This window comes from Falco punctatus, assembly GCF_963210335.1.
Source record: "Falco punctatus genome assembly, chromosome: 3".
Lineage (NCBI taxonomy): Eukaryota > Metazoa > Chordata > Aves > Falconiformes > Falconidae > Falco > Falco punctatus.
In genome coordinates this window covers 102,963,460-102,989,539 of record NC_137582.1, presented here as the reverse complement: position 1 = coordinate 102,989,539, position 26,080 = coordinate 102,963,460, and the positions used below count along the sequence as shown (strand labels likewise).

Sequence of the window (26,080 nt, the reverse complement as noted above, 5' to 3'; positions counted from 1 at the left end):
ATGGTGTAACTCTGCTTAGGGTTTTGAGATTCTTCTCCATTCAAGAAAACAGAACAAAAACATGCAGAAAAAACACACACAGAGATGGAAAAAAGTAATGAAGAATTAATCAGCCATTGGAATATGAGAAAAACAAGTCCTAACAGAATAGGATAGCATCCTGCCAAAACCAGAGCTGTAGCAAATCTGTGTGTTCTCAAAAAAGATCAAGTTTTATTAACTCCAGGCCACAAACATGTACATGAACAAATACATACTGCCTTTTTACTTCTTGCAAGCAAAATAGCTAGTTCTCCATCTTGTAATCTAATGGATACATTTTTATAATTACATTCTTATATACAGCTTTATGAAACTGGGCCCGAGGAAAACCTTTTTTTAGTTTTCATAACAATTGCATTTCTTTTTGTCTTTTAGAGGTCTAAACAAAAACCAGGAAGAATGGCAATCATAAAGGACACCCCTCCTTGCATTTTTCTAGTATTAAAAGACTATCATTCTTTATTTTTTAATATGCATATAACACTACCATTAAAGAAGCAAAATCTTAGGTTTTTGATTACAAAAGAAGTGGTATAATAAAAAATAATATGGAAACAGTTGTTCTTTACAAGATGTGTATGTTTGTTTATGTGCATACATGTGGTTGTTTTCAAACAGCAAGTAGATTTTTTTTTTTCCCTGTGCAGTAATTACTTGGGTATGGAGAAATACCTGCAGTTGCACAGGATTTTGGGGACATGTACTAATGTCATCTCAGGGCACAAGAAAAGAAAGGAAGGTCTCAGCAAGGAATTCTGTTTAGTCAAATTAAAGTGAGTCTCCTTCAGTAGGATCTATAGCAATTTGCTGTCAAAAAGCCAACCACAGTATCTTTCTTCTGGAGAAACATTTCCATTGCCAAAAGGAAAATTACAAAAAGGAAAGCTGGTGTCACTGGAGTTAAAATTCAGCTGCACTCGTTGCTCTGCATGGTCCATCTAAAATTCACAGGCATCTCTCGGGAACACTTTGGTTGGGCTTGTGGGGTCCCTTCCGCGGGCACCTCCCTGTGCTGCGCCTCAGGAACGCTCTGCCCTGCGCACCGTGTGATGTTGTGACCCTGCCTTTGTCCACCCATCTCCTGAGAAGAAATTCTGCCTCTCCTCCAGATTTGTGCAGGCTTTGACACCATCTCCCCTGCTGGTGTTAGAAGATGTCAAAAGCCAGATCACCTCTAACCGCCCCAGTTCTCATGGTGCTTTGCACACACATTTTGGTAAGCTCAGCAGCTCAGCAGTACCTTTGGGGAAGAAGTTTCAGTGCTGCCCACTTGCCCCTGTAGTGAAGATTTCCCTCCCTGGCAAACGCGCATGTTAAGACCCCCGTGCCCCCAACATGAGAGGCACTGCATATAAAAATACTTACATAAGCTTTAAAACTGCGACATTTCTAAAATGATGTTGTTCTCTTCCACTTGCCCCTTGTTCCTTGAGGCTTTGGGGTCATGCATTTCCAGTGTTTCTCTGCACACCGTTCTCTGGTTTTTAACAATGTGGAACTTGAAATTCCGACGTAAGTGAGGTCTCAGCACCGGCGATCAGCTTGGAGGGACCCCCAAAGTCCCTGAGGCTGCTGCACAAGGTCTGCCCCAGCCTGGCCACAGCACTGCCCAGAGCGGGCCAGTTCCCAGCCAGCGGCTACGGGTGACCCCGGTGGGGGTGGGCGCGATGCTCAGCCACCTCCCAATGGAGTTCGCAGGGGATGCAGAGGACAGACCCTCCACTCCCACTCGGCACCTGCAGTGCTTGCCTGGAGTGGCAGAGGCGCAGTCCCCGCTGCCAAGCGGCTGGTGGGAGCCTGCGGCTGCTCTGCCCAGCCTGGGGTGCCCGGCGCTGGGGCACAGCCTTGCCCCAGCCACTGCTGCGAAACAAAGGACCCTGCCCCAAGGAAAATTCCAGTAAAACGGCAACATTCCCCAAAATCTGCCTCCCCAACAAAACCTAATGATTGTGCTCACACTGGCACTTTCTGATGGAAAGCAATTTTCTGATGCAAAGTGATTTTCTGATGAAAGCATCCAGATAATTTTCACAGTAAGGGTGACTGCGTGACTCCTGCGACGTGACCTGCTGTTGGAAGGGCAGCATCGCTCCCTGCCCTCGGGCACAGGCACGCTCCCCTTGCACGAACCACGCTCCCCTCACCACAGACCACCCATGGGCTTGGCGAGCGCCGTTCAGCCCATCTGCCACTGCAGCCAGGGTCAGGCTGAACTCGCAGCCAGCCTGCTCTCAGTGTTCCTTGTGCTCCTCAGCAAAGATGATTCAGCTGCTGCACAGTCTGTCCTTAAAGCTGGCTGGCTGTGAATTCAAAGGAACAGTTCCTGTTCTGAAAGTCACCAAGGGGCTATGAAAGAGCCCTCTGCTTCTTGCTGTACACACTCTGATCTGTAGGTAGAGCTTAGTTCGTGCCTCATCTTCAGCCCAGCTGCTAGAAGAGCCACAGAGCAAGCATCGCCTTCAGCAGGGAGGGCTCCCGCTAACATCTTGCAGGTGTATCGTGGAGAAAAGGTAGCTCCTGTGCAACCGCTCCTGTACAACCTGGCTTTGTTGACAAGAAAGGGCAAGGAGGTGGGCAGGAGCTATACCTGCTTTAGCCTTAGCTCTCTGGATTCCCTGTGATCCCGAGACAGCACAGCCCCACATCACCGCTCAGAACCCCTCAGCCTGTCCCTTTCGTTCTGCCAGCGAAGCTGCAAATCCACACGGAACACCAGCAGAGCGAGGGAGATGCCAGCTGACTACGGGAGCTGCTAGGAGGTAACTTCGGGGAGCGCTGAACCCCCCAGCGGAGCCTGATCAGTGTGTAAGGTCGGAGGCTGAGCTGTGCGGTGGCAGTGGTGCACCCAAGGGGTTAGGGAGGCAGCAACACCTGCACGCGCCCTGCACTGGGGCCTCAGACTGCACTTCTGATGCAGCCACAGAGCCAAACGGCTGCTGCATTCATGGAAAGCTCTGGAAGCGGCCGGCAGTCAGCGGGAGGGAAGAGAAGACCACCACGTGCGCAAGGGGTTCACCACGCAGGGTGGCAGCTGGCGGGCAAGGGGCAGGGGCGGCAGGTGGCATGCATGCACAGGTGGCCACAGGGCAACCAGCTGTATTCCTCGGGCTGCCCGAGCCACCGGCAGCCCACTGCTTCGGGCCCCCTCAGCCCCAAACTGCACCACCAGAATTAGATGCTGTAGGTAGGACCAGGGTTTCTAAGCCTTAAATGTTGAGCCTTGAGACCTGTTTAACTGTCACCTTTTCCCCTGCAAACGCTGTAGATGTCTGACCAGCTGTACTCTGGCTGCATGGATGTGGCATACGCATCTGTGTGTGGAGGAAGACACAGACACGGGGGATTCAATCAACCATCTACCAGTTCAGACTGTTGTACTCCATTCCCCTGCCTCCTTCACTTACAGTCCCTGCCACAAGCAGATAAATTCTTCAGTCCACTGTCCTGCTTCTCTTTGCCCCAGCAGAGGTGCTGGGAAGCATGGAAAGCACACAAGTAGCACTACAGATGCACGAAATGCCCCCTCATTAATTTCTTCTCAACCAGCTTTTCTCACACCTGCACCTACTTTTAGCACACACCTCTCCAAAAGCAACAGTGTTTGTAAGAGGGAAACAAATGTTATCTGGCTCTACTTTATGCAAAGCAACCAAAACCTAAAACCTGTAAGAAGCAAGAAACTATATATAAAGAATAAAACAGACCGTAAGTGCCTATGAAGCAGAACACCATCAACTGCCTGACTTTGAGATGCTTATCAGGACCAGCACAGCACCTCACCTGGAGAGCCTCGGGGGTGGCGCGTGTGTGTGTGGGGGTGTGTGTGTGTGTGTGTGTAAAGACATTGACCATCTTAAAACTCCTCAGACTGTGACTGCAGCTGGGAGCAGCCAGAGGGACCAGTATGATCCAGCAGCGAGCTGCCGTCTCCCGGTCTGACCACACCATGCACCGGGAGAGGGGCTACACTCCACCTTAGGGAGGGGCAATACACCCTGGTAATGTTTCTTTGAGGTCACCTCTTAAGACTCTGCTCCATGCTCACCCTTAGTGACCTCCTCATGGGCAAGTATTCCCTTCACTTTGCATTTCTTTGGTTTTCTCGTGTTTGTAATCTGCCTCACTACAATGAGGACAGGCAGCGTCTCACAACCTGTGCTTTTCATCTCTGAAACCAGCTTTGACACCAATTCTTTCTTGCTCACCAAATGCACGCATGCAAACCAACCATCGCTTGTTATTTGGAGCTTGGTGGTAGGTCCCTGTATGTAAGTGAAGGATTCGATTTGTTCAGGAACCCCCCACGTTCAACAAGGATGATTCAAACTGGAAGGAGTTTGGAGAGCAACCCAAGGTTACTTGGATGGCTAGCGGAATGGGAAACCTATCTTAAAAATAGACATTTCAATGCATTTACTTTACCATCACCAAATGAAGGCTGAGAAGAGACACGTTTGCTGGGGGAAGAGAAGCACTGTTCAACGGCACGGTCAGAAGTTCTCGTGCAGGTCTGCCCGGCCCTGCTGCGAGCACTGCTGTCACCACCTACGACCTGCCTGTTTACAATCCGCAGCTCAGCCCACAGAATGGGATGTGTGATCACTCCTGAATCTTCCTCAGTGCAAAGTCACCCTGGTGTTTTGTTCAGGAGTGGTGGGGAAAGGCAACGCCATCAGCTCAGCAATGGCAACCAGCAGTGAGGTAGGAGGGGAAGGAGAGGGACCCGGACAGACTCAGTTTGCACCAGCTGTTCGCAAGGAGAACCCATCACTAACTGAAAGGACCGTGCTGGCAGGAGAAGAAACAGCTATAGCAGCTTTCGGAATGCGGATTCTAGCAGGCACATGAGGCTCCAAAAGAACCCCTCTGCAAGGACAGGGAAAGCCAGAGCCCTTTTAAGATGAGGCAACCACACTCGCCTCAGAGGACCCCTCCAAGTCCTACCTGCCCTCACCGTACAGCCAGCAAAGGAAACGATGTGCTTGATGCTGCTGGAGCTGGGCCGCAGGGCGTCTGAGAGCCCTGCCTGGCTGTCCACATCTGTCATGCGTGCAAGACACTAGTAGGCTATTCATTATATTTAGATAATTACAATCTATACGTACAAGAATAGGTTTGCTGCCTTTGTTTAAACAAAAATTCTGAGTCAAAAGGCTGGGTTTGTACCTGGAGTCTGCTTTGGTGATTTTACCACATCTTGGTCTCATTTGGAAATTGCCTGAAGACAAATGGCTACAGAAGACAAGGGTCCACAAGAACAAGGTATTATATTAGAAATTCATCAACTGCCTCGGCATTTGAGGCAGGGTGCCATGGGCCACTATCGCTTGCCTTCTGGCAGCTCTGCCCTGTGGCAGACCCCCTCCGTAGGGAACGCCCAGATGTGGCACAGCTGTGCTGCTGTGGCCATGGCCCCTGTGCAGCCCCCGTGCTTGGGCCGGTGCAAGGTGCACCACGGGCACACGGCACGGGGCTCGGCTGCCGCAGTCACTGCCATGGGCAGGGCAGCCGCACAGAGAAGAGAATGAGGATTTCACCAAGCAACCATGTCCTCCAAAGAACAGCTTCACTTTAGAAACACTGATGTTCTTGGCATTTTGGAGTAAAAAAATCCCTTGGAATTTTCCATTTTCAGATTTCCAGAAAGTTTTTCTTGGTTTTGGCCCACTTATCCACTGAAATTGAAAGAAAGAAACCCCACAAGAGAATAATGAAGCACCAGAAGCCTCCCTGCTGACAAATGTCCCCCTCTCCCCCTGATTTCACATGAACTAGAAATCTTCCTCCTCAGCCCACTCTTTTCTAGGTCTGATAGAGGCATCGTATCCCTCAAGGCTTGGAAACTACAATGCTTCTTGTAAAAATCCATTCTCTGCAAACCTAAGCAAACGCTTGATCCTGAGTTTTTACGTGAAGAAACCCAGTTACCTTGCAAATTAGCAAATCTCCTGATTTCTGGAGAATAATCCTAGCTTGTATTTTCCATCCTAGTGCTGGAAAGCAAGACAGACACAGTTCTTGCTGAAAACACTTGAGCAATGGCACTTGGCCCTTACAGCACACCTGCTCCTCATAAACACAGCAGGACTGCACAGACAAAGGTGGGGGGTGTCTCCCCGAAGTGGCAGCATCAATCAAAACACAGCAGGACCCGAGCGGGGCCGAGCCCGCACCAACCCGCAGCGCAGCCCATCAGTCTCTCCAGGGAGTGACAGCACCAAGACCCTGCACCCTCCTCTGAAAGGACCAGCCCCGGAGAGACAGGGCTGCGTTACAAAGCAGCAGCATTCCCAACACCTTCACACCTACCCAACGCCTGGGAAAAGACGATGCTGTGGTGGCACCTGGCTGTGTCTAGAATCCTTCCCAAACCCACCATCCTCTTTTCTTCTTCTCCTCAAGCTTGTCTCATACTAAAAGAGAATCTCAGTCTTCTCTCTCCCTCTCTCACTTACTAACTGTATTAAGAACAACTGATTATTTTCAGAATTTTTAAGTATATTTTCCCTCTTACTTCTCCCAGTCCTCCCCTTCTTTCAATCCCTGCTTTAGAAACAGTTTTCCTCCTCCTGCCTCCCACTCATCGCAGGTTCTATTTTACTGACCCACATTAGTTTCACTGGTTCCTGCAACCCTGTAACCTGCTAGAAAAGTTGGGGGTATCTGGTTTTTCTCTTGGAGGAAAGGGGGACAGAGTCAAGCTCACTCTTTTCCTCTTACATTTTTTTCCAAACCTATTTCCGCGCCCGCCCCCCCCACCTCCCCCTCCCCCCCCCCCCCCCCCCCGGCCTCTTTCCCTTTATCCTATTATCTGAAAGGCAGTGAAGGATTTGCTTATGCTGCCTGTGGGCAGATTTGCTCTCCCGCTGGTAGCGGCTCAGCCGCAGCTGGCAGCCTGCTACCCACCGCCCTTGCACTGATGTGCTGTAAGCGCTACCCCTGCGCCTGCAAAGTGGACGGATTTTTGCAAGGTGGATCTGACCCCGGCAAACCCCTGCACTCTCCCACATCCTCTCTTTCTGCTCAAGGCAACAGCAACAGCAGAGCTGAATGCAAGAACTGCATGACTTGCCTTAAATCAGCTAATATTTCTACTGTGTATGAAGGCAACTAGCTGTGGGCTGGGGGAATATACCCACAGCTCCTGCCCACAGACAGTGCGCGGACCTTTCAGGAGGGTGCTGCAATTTCTGTTCTGTCACCGTCATTACCCAGAGCAGCATGTGCCAAATTTCCAACACGGCTCAGGATGTATTGGATGGCTTCACATTGTTCTCTCCATTGCCTACTCATATCCAGACTCAGAAAAAGAGCTGAAGCAGAGGGAAAGAGAGCGCACGTGTGTGCCTGTGTGGGCAGGTGGGCTACGGGGGCTTGGCCAGTGAGTGGCCAGAGGGCTGGCTAGCACGTGCCCTGGGGAACAGCCCCTTCTGGCTGAGGCACCCACCTTGTGAGAGACCCACAAGCTCAAGTCTGAGCAGCAGCTAATGCTGGGACCGAGCCCCACCAGCGATGTGTCCCAGCCCCTGCAGCACCCCCCGCAAACGCAGCCAGTGCTGGACCTGGTACCTTGGTTGGGATGCTGCCTTCACAGGGCCAGACTCATGCCATGCCACTCCTCTTCAGAAAGCTTCCAGGCTTTCAGGCAGCTGGCTTTAATCACAATTAGGAACTGCCACTGCTCATTTCATTGTATTGATGACTTCAGGTCTGACCAAAAGGAGGGCCAAGGAAGTCCCAGACGTGCAGCATCCATGCTGGCACCTTGCCCAGGGGATCAGATCAGAGCTCCTGCACAAGGAGTCCGGAACGGGATAGTGATGGCTCGCCCATCCCTGCAGACAGAAAGAGGCCCCTGAGCTCACCCCTTGCAGAGCAGAGTGTCTCACCAAGTGGCTCATGAATCACACACATGGTTCCCACTGAGCTGAGACATGTTTAGAAGGACTGACAGAATGCATTTAACAACTACATGAGATGTACTCAAGCATCTCTAGATAAATGGTTTCCATTGTTAATTACCCACACTGTAATACTCTTTATTTAGAACATGAGTTTGTTGAGCTGCAGGATCCAGTTATTGTTCATTGTTGTCCACAGACATTCTTTTATTCTGCTCTTTACTGCTTGAAAAACTCTTCTAGTGTCTCAACTATGAAGAGAATTCTCAGATTTTAAATAGTTAACTTTTTTTGCAACTTACCTACTTATTGGGTACCAGACACAGCATGCCAAGCCTCATGCTCTCCCTCCCGACTAGCAGCTTGGATGGGCAATTGCATACATCCAGTGGGCCACCAGCGTCTCAACATCCCTTCTCAGTGCCTGCTGCCCAACAGTCTTTTGCCCTCTCCACGCTACACTTACAGGTCGCACTTCGATGCACATCGTTACCTCCACAAGTTCACATCAGCTAACTGTGTCAGACACCTCCAGTCCCTGACCAGTATGTCATTTCTGTGCTACCTGCAAATTTCATTTGCAATTGTTTTATGCTTTCTCCCCAGTCATCAGCAAAACACCAAGTAGCTCTGGGCTAACACCAGACACCTGCATGCCTGTGTGCGCTGCCACTGGATGGTGATTTCTCATGTTAGTTTGCTGCTACTTCAAGATCTAACAGAAAATTTTAAAACATTTAATAAGGGAGGTAAATTTTTGAAAATGCCATTTTTATTAAAGAATGATGTTGTATGCCACTAATTCAAACATCTCACAGAAGTATCTACATCAGAAAGTGTGGTTTTTTCAGAAAACTTTATAACTTCATAAAAATTACACTAAGTTTGACTGAGTGTGGTGTTCTACATAGACTAGAATTAACTATGCTGTTGTCCTCAAAAATGCTGCCGACAGTACTCAGTGCCATCTTTTTCATGGTTTTACATGCTTACCTTTAGAAAATCCAACAACCTTATAGTTTTCTCCTGGCCCTTTCTTAAGCCTTTGTTAAAAACCTATTGCAAAAAATGTTTTAACTTTTTTTTTTCTTTTTCTCCATTTCTATACCACTCATAATTTAATTTGTCTGGAATCTAATGTCTCCACGGATACTGCAAAAAGTCCCCAATTTCAAAAACTTCTACATTTCATCTCAACCACTACATTTTAAGCAATGAAAATGCAAGCATTTATAATGTTAAAGGATTTAACGCAATTTTTCTAAGTGCTGTACACATGAATCATCAGCTCATTACCTCAGCCTAGCTACAGGAGGTCTAGCCAAACGTAAATCTGGTTGCTTTCTTTCTTTCCAAACCTCTAGAATTGATAGCAACGTACCCTGGAGCTCTGAGATTAAATTTCCAGATGATACTTTTATTACAAAGAAATGAAAGATGTCTCTTTCAGAAGACCAGGCCAGTACTCAACAAGCCCACAGAGCACAAGCTCTCTTGCAAAAGGTGGTGGAGCAACCTTTGGCGTAAAGGAGCTACGCTGTACCCTCAGGGTATCACAGAGCAGGCTATACTGAGTACCTGTAGTAATTCTACAAACATGAGTGGAAGCCATGCAGCTACTGTCATGAGATTGCTTCAGAGACTCCCTGGGTGATTTACCTGGAAGTCAGAAGAATAAACCCACTAGTAGGTACAGATAGTTATGGTGGCGGAACCAAAGAAATACTAAAGAAATTAAATATGGAGCATATTTTGCTGGGTGACCCACCAAACATAAGCCAGTAACAATGTGACAAAGTTACCAATGCTTTTATGGCAGAGTCTTAGCAGCGTTTAATTATTTATCACTAATGTTATGTTGCAGCATATTTATACAATATTTAAAAGAAGACCTGAGCCTGCTATTTATTCATGAGAAGATACCCTGTAGGCTGAGAGTTCACTGGCACAACAGAAAGTTATTAACAAGGCAACAGGAATTTTGCCTTATACAACGCTTGCCTCATGCCCAAGCTAACAGCGCAGAGAAATACTCTGTTTTTTGCCTGCTAAGCCTGAAACACTGCAGAGAGCCTGGGGTGGTTCCCAAAGTCTGTATTGTAACCTGCTGCCCTCAAAACCCTCCGGGGCAGCCCCTTGTCCCATAAGGATTTCTCTCTTTACTCGGAAAAAGCCACTTGGCAGATGCTGCTGCTGCAGTGAGACCCAAAGCTGGCGAGAGCTGGGCACGAACTCTGCCGAGTGGGGAATTCTGAGCAAAGGGTCTGTGGCTCACCGGGGGGGCTCTGGGCGGACCTGTTCCACCCAGCCAGCTCCCCACCCCCCCGTCTGAAGTCAACTCTTAATGAAAGAAAATACAACATTTCTCCTAACCCCCTGACACAATAGAGAGAGATTTTCTTGCTGGGACTGTGTTTCCTTTATCTTTTCTTGAAGGAGCTGCCACGACAGAACTAGATACGTCTGCTAAAGTTTAAATAGCTTCAGTCAAGCAGGAAAGCTGGATTTTTTTTTTCTCCAGGGGAGGAAGGACTGCACAAAGTAAAATCTATTTTTTTTTTCCCAAGAGAAGCAAGCAAGCTGAGGAGAAGAAATGGTGAGAGCTCTCCAAACGCAGTTGTTACCCAGCACTCTGTCCGCACAACCAATACCAAGCATAACCAACCATTCCTTCAGACATTCTCTACTCATTAGCAGCTTAAGGCAGCCTTGCAAAGGGGAAAGACTGTCTCTGAAAAGAGCTGGCAAAGCTGGTGGGTGGTGTGCTGTTTGACCAGGGGGTCCCTGGCAGCTGGAGCCCTGGCAGGGGCGAGCAGAGCTGGTCAGTGGGCAGCATGTCGTGCCACAGCGGTGCTGATCAGGGCTCCCAGCACCAAATGTATTGCCCTGGTGTGAGATTACAACAACCCTGAACTCAGTAAGATAAATTGAGACAGAGATAGGCTCTAACAGCTGGGAAAGGTTTAGATTCAGACCCACAAAGGAAAGATTAATACATGTATTTCTTTTACATTAAGGGCTGTATCATTCAGATGATTCATAGACAAGTGCAGTTCCCAGCAAAATGATCAAAGGACATAATCACCACTTCTTGATATTTGCAAAGAACATTTTGCTATTAGTCTTATATTTGAAAACTCCATGGGAGTCAGATGAACGATGCACACCACTCAAAAAACCACACAACTCAACATTTAAGGTTTAGACAGAGCAGTGCAGAGTTTCTCAACTCCTTGATTTTAAAGCGCTCTGTGTGTCCCACAGAAGCAAACCATTTTTATCTTTCAAGCCTCATCACTTCAACTGCTTTCAGGCAAACGCGAGCTGTCTGAAAGGCAACATGCACAGCAAATTTCTCTGACCATCAGACAGGAGCTGGGAGAGCACGCTATGATGACTCAGACTTGCACTGCAGAACTTTGCAGTTACTCCTCAGGTTTGGACTCTAAGGGTATTGCACAGTAACTGCATCTTGCGTGAACTAAGTGGGTCTCAGGAAAAGAAAAAAACTTCCTTGCTTAGAAACCCAGCCTGCAGCCCCAGGCACAAGGAACGTGCCCGTGGACTTGAACAGCATAGATGTAACTTTTATTTCTGTTATGGTGATAGTTATAGCCATTATAGTGTTTAAGTGTGTCCCAAAGCATTCACAACCCAAGAGCAGGACCACGCTGGACCGGTGATGAAACTAGACGAGCCAGACTGAGCACACCAACAAGAAAGCAAACCTTTTCTTATTGCCAATGACTAAGGCTGTGGGTAAGGGATGCTCTCAAACCTCGTGAGCTGGACTGTGTGTTACCACTTTCAGTTTTGTACCATCTGAAAAGAAAGCTTCCTTTAAGCTTATGAAAGAAAAAAATAAGAATCACCTTATTTTTAGTTAAAATACAGCTCAGCAGTGCTGCGAGTCCCACGTCCCTCAAGCCAGGGGAGGCGAATGTGACAGTGAACACGACTCATTTGTCTACAGGAACTTCCCTGTGCATGATGTCATAGCAAAGGCAGGTGACAATTGTTGCCAAGTCCTTTGGTCTTTCCCTGGCCTCTGGCCAGCTGTGGCCTGAACTGTCCCGAGCCGACCTGGGATGCAAACCAGCCACACAGGGCACCAGTACGTCAGTACATCAGTTCCAACGCCACCACTGGTGCTACTGTTACATGGCTTTTGCTTTTCAACAGCAGAGCTGAGAGAACGGTGTAACAAATTCACAGGTGCTCCCCGGGGAAATTAGCTAGCCCAATTCCCCAAGATTCTTTTTATAAAAAGTCACCTCAGTGTCTACACACTATAAATAGTTATCCATAATACCAGCGGGGAGATTTTTTAAAATAAATGTTTCATGTGGACCATGCTGTAATTTCTAGAACAGTTTATTCCACAAAGAAAGGAAAAGCACAAGCTGCAATTTTATTGACTTTCATTCATGAAAACAAACCATCTATGCATCACATAAACATGTGGCTCTGAGTTAAAATCAAGAAGGTTTCAGCACCACATGCAGAAAAACAGCTGAACACTCACAAAAGAAAGTGCTAAATACGAGCTCCCCAGTAATGAAAAGCTTCGTTCCAGAATCTCAAGCGGAGTGCCATCTTAGGATAGATAACAATAACAACTGTCTTACTCCTTTACAGTACTTCTCACTGAAATACACAGGAGATTTAAGGTAAAAATGACAGTTTTCCCCACCCAGAAGTACCTCAAACTGCAAGAGTTTTGGGACAAGCTGACACCATTCATTCAATAAAATATTTGTCATTTCTGACACACCGAAGCCCTGAATACTTGTATTTCTTCCTATTTAGCTACCTATTTAGATTGCAAACCTAAACAAATCCGTAGTAATAAGCACAGAATCACAGAAGATTTGAGGCCTGATGGGACCTCTGGAGGTCACCTAGTCCTGCCCCCCCGACCCTCAACCCCTGCCCAAACAGGGCCCCCACGCTGCCTGGCACCCTGCCCAGGCTTTTCAGCGTCTCCAAGGATGGAGATGCCACCCCCACCCCCACCCCGGGCAGCCTGTGCCAGTGCTCGGCCACCCTCACCATGAAAAAGTGTTTCCTGACTCTCAGAGGGACCCTCCCGTGTTTGTGCCCACTGCCGCTGGTCCTGTCACCGGGCACCCCTGAGAAGAGCCTGGCTCTGTCCCCTTTGCACCCTCCCACAGGGATGAGATTCCCCTGAGCCTTCTCTTCTCCAGGCTGAACAGTCCCAGCCTCTCCTCATGGAGAGAGGCGCCAGTCCCTTAGTCATCTTGCTGGCCCCCCGTTGGACCTTCTCCAGCATGCCCGTACCTCTCACGTGCTGGGGAGCCCAGAGCTGGACGCAGGGCTCCAGGCGCGGCCTCACCGGTGCCGGGCAGGGGGGAAGGATCCCCTCCCTCAGCCCAGGAGCAATTCCTTGCCTGACACAGCCCTGGATACCGGTCCGGCCGCTTCTCTGCTGCAAGGGCACAGCACTGGATCATGGAAAACTTGGTGTCCACCGGGACGCCCGGGTCCTTCCCTGCCCAGCCGCCTTCCAGCCAGCGGCCCCCAGCACATCCCGGCTGGTGCCTGCGGCCGCTCCTCACCAGGTGCGGGACTTTGTGCCTCTCCTTGCCGAGCCTCCCCAGGCTCCTGCAGCCCGTCCCTCCAGCCTGCCCGGGTCCTGCGGGATGGCAGCACAGCTCTGGCCCGTTGGCCACCCGCCCAGAGCTTGTGCCGTCATCCGCCTCGCTGGGGGTGTGCTCTGCCCACCCTCCAGATCACAGATGAGGCCGTTGGACAGGAGGGGACCCAGCGCGGAGCCCCGGGGTACGGCACTAGCCACCGGCCTCCAGCTGGGCTCTGTGCCGCTGGCGAGCACTGCCAGGGCCTGGCCATCCAGCCCGTGTCCAACCCACCTCGCCGCTTGTCCAGTCACTGCATCAGCTCGTCACGGAAAGTTGTTGAGAATCGTTATATACGACACTCCCTTAACCTTGTCTGAAATTACTTCTGTGTGTACCTTTGTGAAATGAAATCTTCAGCCAGAAGATGGTTTGAAACGCACATTCACGATTTATCTATTCCCCATCCTCACCAACATGAAAGTTGAAGCACAGTGTGTAAATTAAGTTTTGAGGTTAAATAGTTCCAGGCTTCTTTATGAGCTATTATTAACTTCATTATTTATGAGTCTCTCTCTTTGTTGTAACGTTCTTCAGCTGAAGGTTATTGAACTGTAACTTCCTATCCCAGCATCTTTAATTTGACGAGCTTTTCCCCATGCGCTGGAAAGCGTGGTGCAGAAGGAGGTACTCTCTGCTCTTCTCCTGTTTTACACTGCGGTGCTACAAATGCATGAGCTCAGCGTGGCTCAGGCCTATAAACGCTTTTGTGAATCAGGACAAAATGCTTGATGCTAATCTCTGAGTCCACCACCTCTTTTCTGTGATGGGGAAGACAGTCTAAGAAAAGAAAGAAGCATTCTTCTTCATATAGAAATGGTCGACATTTCTTTTTTCACCAAGGAAAAAGGAGGCGTCTACTACGATGACCACCTGGCTTTCAGTTGAATCTCTCAATGTCTTTTGATTGATCAGCTCTCAGTTTGCTAAAGCATTTGCTGTCATGTGTCCCCAACTGGTTTAAGGCTCCTGTGATGTATTAGCTGCCTTCCTTGAGTCACCCGTTGCCTGCCATTTTAGAGAGCTGAGAAGCCCACTTGAAGGGATCATATGCCTAAAATGCCTTAAGCATTATGCCTTAATCTATGCCTCTAGCTCTATTTACGACCTGGAGATCATTTTTGTGGTGGTTTTGAAAGAACTCGGTGCCTGAGGGCTCCTGCTACGATTTTGTCTCAGCAGTATTCTGCCTTTAGAGGGGACTTTTCACCGTTAAATCTAGATCTTGCATAGAAATCTCCCATTCTGAATAATTCTGAAATTAAAAACCAATTATTGCTTTGTTATTTTACACGGAAAATGTGACTCTCTTCACAGGCTCATTTTCTTTATACATTTGAAGTGTCCCTTTTCTGAAATTTCCAGAAGCAGCTATTATGTGCATTACTGGATTGGTGGTTTTTAATCAATAAATAAAAGCTAAACAAGAAAAATATTTGACAAGACAAAATATTTGTCCTAGTTTGGTAAGTAAAAAGTAGTTTAGGTCTGTTAATTTTATTGATAATTGCACAGCATCTGAAATACACGATACTACTTCCAAAAGGGAGTAACACTTGAGGTAAATCAGGGTGACCATTAGTAAGATGGCTACGGTACACAGGAACGTGATCCTTCCTGCTCCTGCTAAAGCACCGGGGATTGCCACTGTCATCTACAACATCTGGAGCCACTCATAAAGTTGACAAAACATATGACTGAGTCTTCTGTATTTAAAAGAGATAGGCAGGCACCTCAAATAATCTCCTCACCCACTTGGTAATGTCTTTTAACTTCTGCGGTCCCACGCCTGCATCTGTGTAGGTCGCTGACACCTCTGCAGGACATCACTGGGTGTAACAGCTGGCCCGCTCCGGGGGCGTTACTGGGGCTGGTATGAACCCTGCTCTCCAGCACAGGTTTTTCATGGTTGGTTCGTCGTCCTTTCCCTGAAGCAGCAACAGGACAGATAGGCGGCACATAAAGTTTTTGTTTTCTGGAAAACACCAGCTTCAGGAAAAGCCCACTGCCTGTTAGCCAGAGCATCCGCCACAGCTCAACATGGAACCCAGCAACAGCAATGCCAGCCCGCGAGCCTGGAAAACGTACACGCAGGCTACGGTGCATCCTTGAAATAACATTGACTGTTTATTTGTTCCCTAGCCAGGAGGGATGCACATGCATTTTGCGCTTGTTAGGAGACTGAAAAACCAGACCAAAGAGCTATCCCTGGGCACGAATTTTAAACTATGCAGCTCAGGGTGATGAACACGACTCTGAATCCATGCAAGCTCTCTTCTCTCCGCACCCGTTATGTGATGAGCTGCACGGGCTCGCTGAACCACGCGCAGATGACACGCAAGGAGTTTGCAGCCAGGCCTCTGATCCTACAAGCAGCTCCACGTGGGCAGACGCCTGGCTCCTTGCCCAGTCTTACTGAGGCTGAAGAGACCTACATGGGTATTGACATCCATTTGTGCAGGACCAAAACCAGTCACTCCGTGTGACTCCTACACGACTAATTACAGCTGCAGTAGAGCGCTGACCTTCACTGATTCAGGAGCAGGCGGGGAACGCTGGGGGTGAACTAAGCAATGTAAGGAGTGATGCTTCACCTGTCCCCTGCGCTAGAGAACTGTCTTTGTCTCAGCAAAACAACTGTTCCCGCTCTGTCCACAGACCTTCCCTGTGCAAAGGGCAGAACAAAGCCTATTTGCAGGAGCTCTGGGCTTTTAGAATTTAAGGGCACCGAAAAACAGCAGATCATTTCTTTTGAGGTCCTCTGTATTGCACACATTTCACCTTTGTAACTTGAACTGAAACCAGTAATTTACTTTTGATCGAAGCAGAGTGTGTTTAGCTGAAAGCTACCTTCCAGAAGGGCAGTGAGCTTTGAACTGAAAACTTAAAAAATACAAAATCCACTCTTCCTAGTCTGCCCCAGTAATTAATCACCATGGTATTAAATACTGGCACCTAGTTTCCCATACAAATTTATCAGGATTCAGCTTTTAACCATGCATTCTCTCCCTGCTTAATTTAAAGGTCCTTTAGATGATACAGTTTTCCTCCCCCCATAAAAACCACTTATGTGTGCTTAATCTACTCATCTTCCTTTTGATAATCTAAATAAACCAAAATGTTAAAGTTTCTTATTGTATGGCATTTTCTGCAGGTGTCTAATATTTATAGGGTTTTTCACCCTCTCCAATTTTTCAATGCACCATTTAAAAATATGAACATGAAAACTGAATGCAGTGTTCTAGTGTCGGTCTCACCGATGCTGTGTACTGGCACAAAATCATCTTCCAGCTTTTGATCACTACTCCCCAGCTTAGGTATTCAAGGAGCACATTAACCCTTCTGACTTTATGCTACAAATTGGAACTTGCATTCAATTGCTTGTACCCTAAATCCCATTTAGAGTCCCATTTGGGAATGAGACTCTGCTTTTGCAAAAGCAAGTCTGCATTCATCTTTATTGTACAAACTTGCATTTGACTATGAAAACGTGCTCCTTTTAACGACCCCAGCTTACCAAGAAATCCCAGCTTCCCTCAAGGCTTGCTCTATCCTCATTATTACCCTGCTCCACCCAACAAACATTATTAGCCTGTTATTATGAGTCCCTATTTATGGTCAGTTCATTAGAAAAATACAAAGTGCCTGAGCTCTGGTAATTCTGAAAGCGACTGTTCAGCTCTCACTTAAACCCAGGAACATCTGAGCACTAAGTACGTCTCAGTTTTCTGCTGTAAGATATCCTTTATGCTTAAAATGCCAGCATACTGGCGCACTGTTGGCTAACTGCAGTAAAAGGCATGTGGTTTGGAAACAGTATTTTTACAAAATTCTTACGACAGTATAGTTTTAACTAGTACCCAGTACTACCATCCTCAAACTTTAGACCAGAAAAAGCCTTTAAAACAAAGATAACAAATCACAGATCAAACAACACACCAAATGTCTCTTTTTCTTTCTGGCTGCTGCTGAACCAGCCCGATTCCAAACCGGACAACTCTGTCGATCGGCAGGCGCTCGGGCAGACGCAGGGCTCTCTCGAGTGCTGCTGCACCCATTTTCCACCAGCACGCTTCTTACTCGCAGTGCTACAAACCAGCGGGGGCCTCCCACCAGGTGACAACCTCCTCCCCTCTGCGGGCAGCAGGGAGGGCAGCGCCTCGCAGCAAGAGGGTGCTGGGGTTGGGGGCTCAGCCCCCAGCCCGGGGCAGGACCTGGCAGGCTGAAGCACTGTCCGGGCAGCTGAACTTCACAATCACATTTCCCAGCCCCCGTGGCCATGAAATAAGCCAAAACATTTACTGTTGACGTTGGGCTTGAGTAAAACTAAGGAGAGCATGAAAAGTCTCTGCCACCCAAACCCCCTAGGTTGCATTTCAGCATGTATTGAATGAAAATGTGAATATTCTCCTGAATATCGATCTTCAGAGGAGCTCTCACTGGCCTACATACAACTAATGTTAGAAAACTGAACTGCTTGCAGAAATAAGGGACTAAACCCTCAGGAAATTTGTTGAACTAAAGAATAAACAAAATATCCATAGTACTTGATTTTCAAGGGCATGAAGCATCCAAAGTTTACACTTGAGAATATTAAGCACGTCTGAAAATTGGGACATTTGCTTTGTTGCTACTGTTAAATTGCTGCCTCAGCGCCCTTGCCCTTTACCTCACCTACAGCATCAAAAGATTTCAGTTGTAGCTTTTACAGTGGGGTACTGAGAATCCATTGGAAGTGGTATGTCAAAGGACCTTTAAGGAAAACTGATCCGTTAGCTCTTGACATAACTTCAAAACATTAAGCCTCAAGCAAGGCTGATTTTTATACCCACAACAGCTAGTTTGTCATCTGGTCAGAGATGCCAGAAAGCAAACCAGCTGGGCAAAGCTGTCTGCTGGCATGACCCTGCAAAGCTGCGCTGGCAAGGCAGAGTTTGGCCCCATCTTTCCTCACTATTCAGTGACACAACGCTTTCTGTGCTCCCCCCGCCAGCCCTCCCCCCACCAGCACCGAACGCGATACCTGCTGGAGTGGCTTTGCCCATCACCTCCCTGGAGGAGGCAACAACGCAAACAGGCTTTACTCCAAGAAAAGCTGCACTCACCCGATCTTCTTCTTCTCTGACATCTGGCATGGTGCTGATGCAGAGGCTGACTGCAGTGATGGCAACAAAAGAGATGGAAATACAAGCAAAGATCTTTCCTGGGATCCCCGAGTGGGGGTTCTCCACCATGTCCCTGAGCTTTCGCATGCACAAACTCAGTCGGCTACTGTCCTGGAAGGCACATTGCGTGGTTTCACTAAATACCATCTCCCCCTCGTACAGCCTGGCCTCAGCTGCCTCCTCCTCTTTCTGTCGCAGTCTCTTTTTACAGCACCACTCCAGGTGGTCCTCTTCTATCCCCCAGTACACAAGCTCCTCCTGAAACGAAAGAGCGCACATCTCCCTGAGAAGCCTCAGCTTCCCAGCTGTCAGGAAAGTCATGATCGTCCTGAAGGCACTAGGATTACGGTCAAAAAAAAATTCATTGCAGCTAACATCATAGTCATCGCAGATGTTCATGATCTCATCATAATTGTTGCAATACTTCAGCTTCCCAAGCCTGGTCAAGGGGCAGTTCTCCAAGGTGGTCCATGGAACTTTGTACTTAATACCACCTACGTTGATGATCACAAACCTGGTCCGGTCATCCAGGTGGGCTAAGCAGCACAAGTCTTCCCCAGGGTGCAGAAGTTTGGCCTTTTTGTAGAAGAATCCTTTCTTGGTTTGCACCTCACATAGGTTTTCCAAGTTATTGAAGGAGTAGCTGAACTCAGGATCTGCATTCCCAGTGAGCAATGCCATTTTGTTATACATCTGTTGAGACCATAGGGAGGTCAAGGCTACTCAAACAAATGCATCTGGAGCTCGAGCAGAGAGTCAACCTACAAAACAGAGTTTTAAAATTACAATAAAATCAAGGCATTGCTAGATGAAAAACAATCCTATCCTCTCAATCCCAAGAAACTTTTCTCCATGGTACTATTTCTTCCTCGATTCTTTTAAGCCTATCTTTGCTTGATCGTCACTTGGGGAAAGAACTTAAAACTGCAATAAGGTCAGAAGCCATGTTGATACTTCTAGACGGTTTAGTCAGTGAATGAATGGAAACAAAACCAGTGTATTATCATTTTCAGAAATTTCCTTTCTAGAGGTTTGAGCTATATCCTGGGCATCAGTGGGTACAGGAAAAGAAAATGGGTCTTTTGGATAATGACGATTTATATTTTAGCAACTTAACAAAGAAACTTAGTCGCAAATGAGTTTTTGTTTATTTTAGTGAATCTACATAATGTTTCTATTACAAAATGCCTATAGTGTGAGGATGCAATGGTTACCTACAGTACAGTCAGAAACATGACTGCAGAAATGTTGGCAATTCCCAATCTAAATCAACCAAGCTCAGGTACCAAGAACAAAGACAACGTGGGAGCTGAGAACCCAGCCTGCGGCCAAGCAGTTTGGGTGCCTGAGCACAAAGTGTGTGCTACAGATCCAGTTGCCACTGGTACCCCGACTAATGGGATTAAAGCTGTATTGGGCATATCAGCCTGGACAACCCCACTTCCAGAAGGTAGAAGAGCTTTTGTTCTTGTGCTGGGGTGCCTGCCACCCAGGCTGGTGGCATCTCCCGCAGAGTGGTAAGCAGCCCAGCTCACAGTGGGGACCAGAGCTTGCCCTGCTCATTGGGGCTGCTGGAGGCTCTGCAGTGGGTTTGGCTGGGGGAGGGGGGCAGGGGGCCTGGCAGCAGCTCTGCAGTGGGAGACTGAACCCAAGAACGAAGCAGAGCCGGAAGCAACCTGCTGGCTGCTCTTACTTCTGGATGATGCAGAACCCAACTGCTCACATTAAGCAGGAATTATGTGCATTATGTGTAATTCCAGGATTTCATTTGTGCCTTCTGCTTACCCCTCCTTTACCACACCACAATCCACAGACCTCCTGAACACATCTTTTCACCTGCCACGTTGCTTCCTCACTTTCTCTGGAGCTTGCCACTAGGTTCTCCAAAGCTGTCTCTCCAAAGCAGTACTAGGATGGATGTCTTGGAATGCTCAGTATGTAATCGCATCAGTGAATCACCCAGCACTTCCTGAACGGCTCAAATATGGAGTACGAACAAAGAAACTGCTGTAGGACCAGGACAGAGAAGACCTGGACTGAGAAGGGGTGCAGCGATGGGCAACAACCTGAAGCAGGGCATGTAGAAACCTTACAAGTTAACAAAGGACAAGAGAAAAAACTGAGCTGCAAAAGATGGCCTGACGCTATGATGGCAGGACAGTAACCATGAGGGAGTAACTCTGTAATTTATAAGCGACGTTCTCCAGTCTTCTTTGAACCGCATGCTTTCAGCCCGGAGGGAACAGAGAACAAGTGGGTGCTAGGGAAAACTGCAGAGCACACGCATTCAAACACCATCTCAGAGCAGCAGCTTCCTTTATCCGTAATCAACTCACTGACTCTTAACTCATTCCTCTCAGTCAAGAAAGCAGAAAATGCTTGCTACTCACAGCCCTGATCACCCTCTAAATATTCTTGCCAACCACACTTGAACAACCAAATCACAGCAACAGCAGCAGCACTCCTACTTCAACACTTCTGTGAGGATCCAGGCACTGCATTTTAGAAGGGCATTTATGGTGGGTATTTATAAGAGTCAGAGAAAGGCTGGTTTACATACAAAAAACCCTAAAGCCACCTAAAGATACTTCTCAGCACTGTGAAAATTTCCAAAGAACTAATGATGCCAAAATCTCTCCAATTTCACCTTGGGCAAAAAAGTTGTTTAAACATCCATTTATACAGGGCAACATGAACAACAGAGAAAAGCTCCTTCACCTGGCTAAGGGCCAGGAAAGGACAAGAGGCTGCACCACGTGTCTTGAGAAATGGGCGCCTGAGTGGTGCTGGGACTGCAGATACCATCACTGTCACAAGGAGAGCACACCGTCAGCACGGCAGACACTTTAAGGATTTAGTCTCTTGCTGCTTTTTGTTGGTAAGATAAAATATTGACTGCCACCATTCAGGGCACTGTGCTTTTATTTTCATGCCTCGCTTGTTACACAAGTCAACATACAAGAAGTAGTTTATATTATTTTGACATCAAGGCCAGGATTTGCTTTTCTTCTCTCCCTTGTGCATGGTTGTTGCATAAAGGGGCCAGATACATTTCACAGAATTATTTTGAATCTAATCCTACATGCGCTTCTTCCTTCTTCTAAGCAGCAGCCAACTCAATGTGAAAATCTGTAAGCATGTTGTTCATTACAAAATCTCTGAGTTACAGAGGTTAGTCTTCTGTTTTGCGGATATAAAATGATGTTGACTAAATGTAAAGTTTCAGCAAGCAGCTATTAATTTTCTTCCCCCCCCCTTTTTTTTTTCTTTTTGTATCATCAGTGGTTAAATAGAAAGTGATAACAGAGGTAGCTACAGATGGTATTGCCTGTGGTTCAACAGTTTGATTCTGGACACTGCTGGTAGCATCAGATATTGGAGTTCAGTTAATAAGGTGAATTTTCTGACCTCACACTTCAAGATCCCAGAATCCATAATAGTATACATTACCAGCTGTCAGGATTTGTTTTGGAAATCTCAGCTAAAAAAAGAAAGAAAAAAAAGAAAAGAAAGAAGCACATGAAGAGAGCCATACATATTACTCTCCTTGGCACCTCCGTGAGGTTGTTGCCCCAGACCAGGGTGCAGATGTCAGTGGAACAGCATAGCCAAGCCTGCTGTGCCACTTCAACTGTCCTACAGAAAACCAGAATACATCACGGTGAGCTCCCAGTTTGGCATCTATCCTGGGAAGTAAAATAAGCCTGGAAGGTCTGTTTCTGATCTTATGTGCATGGAATGTATCACGACCTCCACTGAATATTAAAGGGTGTTTCAAAATTATGCGGGTCTTAAAATACTCTCTGCATGCCAAGGTTATCTAATGTATGCACATGTAAAGCATCCCATTGAAGATTACTTTTAAAAGCCAATACTTCCAGAAATGATGCTACATTATCATCCAGTTGGCATTTCTATCATTTAATCTGACACATGCGTGCAAGAAAGGCTATTAAAACACAGTCTGCAAGAAGCTGCCCATTGCAGGGACACAGGACAAAATTCGACTCTATTTTTGTTCATCATTTTAAACTGTGGGAGAAATGCTGCATAAATGTTTCAGTTTGATGATCATACACAGGGTGGGTCATACATATTGTGGATTCTTTTCTTTTTTTAAGTAGTCACACAAATTTATTCACAAAGAAATACTTTCTTTGGCTATCTATGTATGCATATGTGTGCATCTACACACACACAAGTTCAGCCAAATTCTGTCAACAGCAGACAGTTGAGATCCTCAAAATGCAGGTATTTCTCATCAAAGATTTTAAAGAATAAATGTCACAAGCATACAGCTGCTTCACATTGTCCTTTTTGTTGCACTATTTTCTCAATGCAGAGAGGGCGATTTCTTTCCTTACTGTCTTTTCACCTTGCCTGCTCCCATCACTGTTCTTCACCAAACATTCTTCACCCCTCCGTTTTATCAGTAGGGATGCATCTAAGTCCTACATGGCTTTGCAATGTGGCTCCACTGGTCCCAAGTTGCCTTGAGCAAGAATGAAAAATGTGGCAAAAACACCCCTGCCAACAGGCTGGCCAGCCTGGTGAGGAGAGCTTGGAAATTGTGACGATGGGGCGGAAGCGGTGGAGCTGGTGGGGGGTCACATGGCCAGGAGAGACCCCGTGAGCAGTAGAGGGCTGAAGAATGACTGCATCTAATGTCTGTGTATAAATGAGGGTATGCCTACAGGGAAGCGTCACGGGCAGGGTGCTCATTCCTTTGCTGGGAAAGCATCACGACTAGGTGCCTCTGAAGCACCCGCACACTAATGTAGGCAGCCAGGGAGCACAGGGGAAGAATTTGGAGGTCTGTGCACAGTTGCACAGAAGAAACTGGTGCTATGAGGGCAATCCAACACTGGAATGGGATCCCAGGAGAGGTCATTTCCATCCCTGGGGATATCCAAAACCCAACACAGTCCTGAATAACTGGCTCTAGCTGATGCTGCTTTGAGCAGTGGGGGTTAAAGCAGATGAACTTTGGAGGTCCCTTCCTACCTGAACTGCCCCGTGATTTTGTGAACAGCCTCTTTTTAACTGCTGCTGTAAGTTACAAAGTACCGAAGGTTTACACTTGTACCATGGTAGCAAGAGGAAGCCATGAGACATTTTAGTAATTAATGTTTTAAGATTTTCTTTGTGAAATGAAACACACTTCAACAGAGAACTGGTTATTGTGTAGTAATTTCAAGCAACAGACACGAAAGATAGATTAGGGTAACCACAAGATGTTTTCCGCCAAGTCCAGCTAGAGTTGAGCCAGTGAATCCACTCTACAGCGCTCAGCCATTTCCAGTTGGAGACGTGCTGGAACCTGACATTGCTGCCTAGGACCAAAGCAATTCCCACTTCTCACCATGACACTGTATTTTACAATGCACGCAATTATTTTAGTAGTAAAGCTTACACATGCAATTGACCATATGTTTGGTGGCATTACAGCTAACGCTCTGGACGGAAAGGTTCAGGAGGTCCAGGTTACTCTTGTACTTGCTACATTCCAGTAGAACCCAGACTCACAGATACTGGTTCCTGACAGGCACTGTGGAAACAGGAAGAGGGGAGGAGGGCACCAGACCATGAGGCGTACACAGTGCAGAAAAGACGGGGTGCAACCAATATACGGATTTAAAAATGGAAAATGAGACCAGGAGGATATGGAAACAATAAACCAGACACAGCTTAGCAAGGAAGCAGACTCTTTGCCCAGTTTGGGGGAATTGGCTTCTGAGTTTGTCCACACTGAAGACTAATATGGCTGCCTACATACTCATTATCACGAAATCATCCAGATTGGAAAAGACTTTTAAGACCGTTGAGCCCAACAGTTAACCCAGCTCTGCCAAGGCCACCACCAAACCCTGTCCCCAAGCGCCACATCTACGCGTCTCTGAAACGCCCCCAGTGCTGGTGTCCCCTCCCCGGGCAGCCTGTGCCGGTGCCTGACCACCCTTCCAGGGCAGAAATGTCCCCTCACCCCCACCCTAACCCTGCCCTGGCGCAGCTCGAGGCCGTTCCCTCTGCTCCTGTCGCTCCTTCCCTGGGAGCAGAGACCGACCCCCTGCCCACAGCCCCCTGTCAGGCAGCTGTAGGGAGCCATCAGGGCCCCCCCGAGCCCCCTCCTCTCCGGGCTGCCTCCCCCCTCAGCCTGTGCCCCAGCCCCTTCCCCAGCCCCTGCCCGGCTCTGGACACGCTCCAGCCCCTCAGCGTCCCTCTGGCAGCGAGGGGCCCAGGGCTGAGCCCAGGGCTCCAGGGGCAGCCCCGACAGGGCCCACCGGGCACCGCCGCACCCAGCGCTGCTGCCTCTCGCCCCCGGGTTGACACACTGAGACCTGACACTGGCACCGCTACACGGCCTGATGCCTCCCCATGCAGACAGAGCACTCAGAACTGTAAAGGCTGTATTACGCTACCTCTGGCAACCATGTCATGTCTATGTCAAATCCCCTTGCTAAGGGAACCATTCAACGTGTGCCCAAGCGGAACCAAAGAACACAGCAAGGCATGTGCAGTGAGGATGACAGGGACTACAACTTGGACACAAAATAAGGAAGAGGTCAACCACGCTATACAGATCCAAGACTTTCTAACTCAGTGCTCCAATCTCTGCTAAAGAATCATTATACGAAGATACAGACAGTATTTCTCTCACATTTTGCTTCAGATTTTTGTTTCAAGTTTTCTAAGCATATTAGCGCCCCACCAAGCACAACAGGGGGCTGAACTCTCCCTGTTGCTTTGGTACTTCTATGTCATGAAAGTGTTGTTTCATGAGGAATGAAAGTGAGATGAAGTAACTGGTTAAACCAGAAGCATCAAAGCATTCTTCTGCAAGCTTTCTGAAGTAAAGGAATCACTGCTGAAAGTAATTTTGAAGTCTAGATTTTAAAAATCATGAAGATATGCAAATACATCTTGTTTGCCACATGTTGCCAGCTTCAATCTCAAAACGTTCAAGAAAAAACCCAAACCCATGAACAAATGACAATTAGAACAGAGTAGAACTGCTATAATCTCCAAAAGGACACACTGCAAAGTACAGAGAGGCTAGGTTGATTTCACTCAGGGTATTTTCTGTGTAACCCCAAGAAGATGAATTTCACATATTTCTGTATTTATTATCAGTAAACTTTAATATCCCTAATGTGTTAAGCCACCATCATTCCCGCTTAGAAAATACAATAGTCCAAGAAGTTGGAAAGACGCTAGAATTTTCAACAGTCCTTCCTTCTGGGCTTTTCCTCCTCAGCTACAGGGGCAGGGGTGCACCTCACCTGCCTGCCTAGCCGGGATGTGCCACCTCGGAGGG

The 26,080-nt window shown here is 47.5% G+C and overlaps 1 protein-coding gene across 8 annotated transcripts in view; it reads right to left on the bottom strand.

Moving 5' to 3' along the window:
• The window catches only part of KCNG2 (potassium voltage-gated channel modifier subfamily G member 2), a 69,609-nt gene that overhangs the window by 11,470 nt on the left and 32,059 nt on the right, over window positions 1–26,080 (bottom strand). For 6 of the 8 annotated variants that reach the window (XM_080380346.1, XM_080380348.1, XM_080380351.1 and 3 more), the window contains one exon: window positions 18,706–26,080. This exon is cut by the window's right edge. In XM_080380346.1, the coding sequence (XP_080236472.1) occupies window positions 18,706–19,458 (753 nt within the window). In that variant the 5' untranslated portion in view covers window positions 19,459–26,080. The remainder of the gene's footprint in view (window positions 1–18,705) is intronic. The other 2 variants (XM_080380349.1, XM_080380352.1) reach the window with 1 other exon arrangement.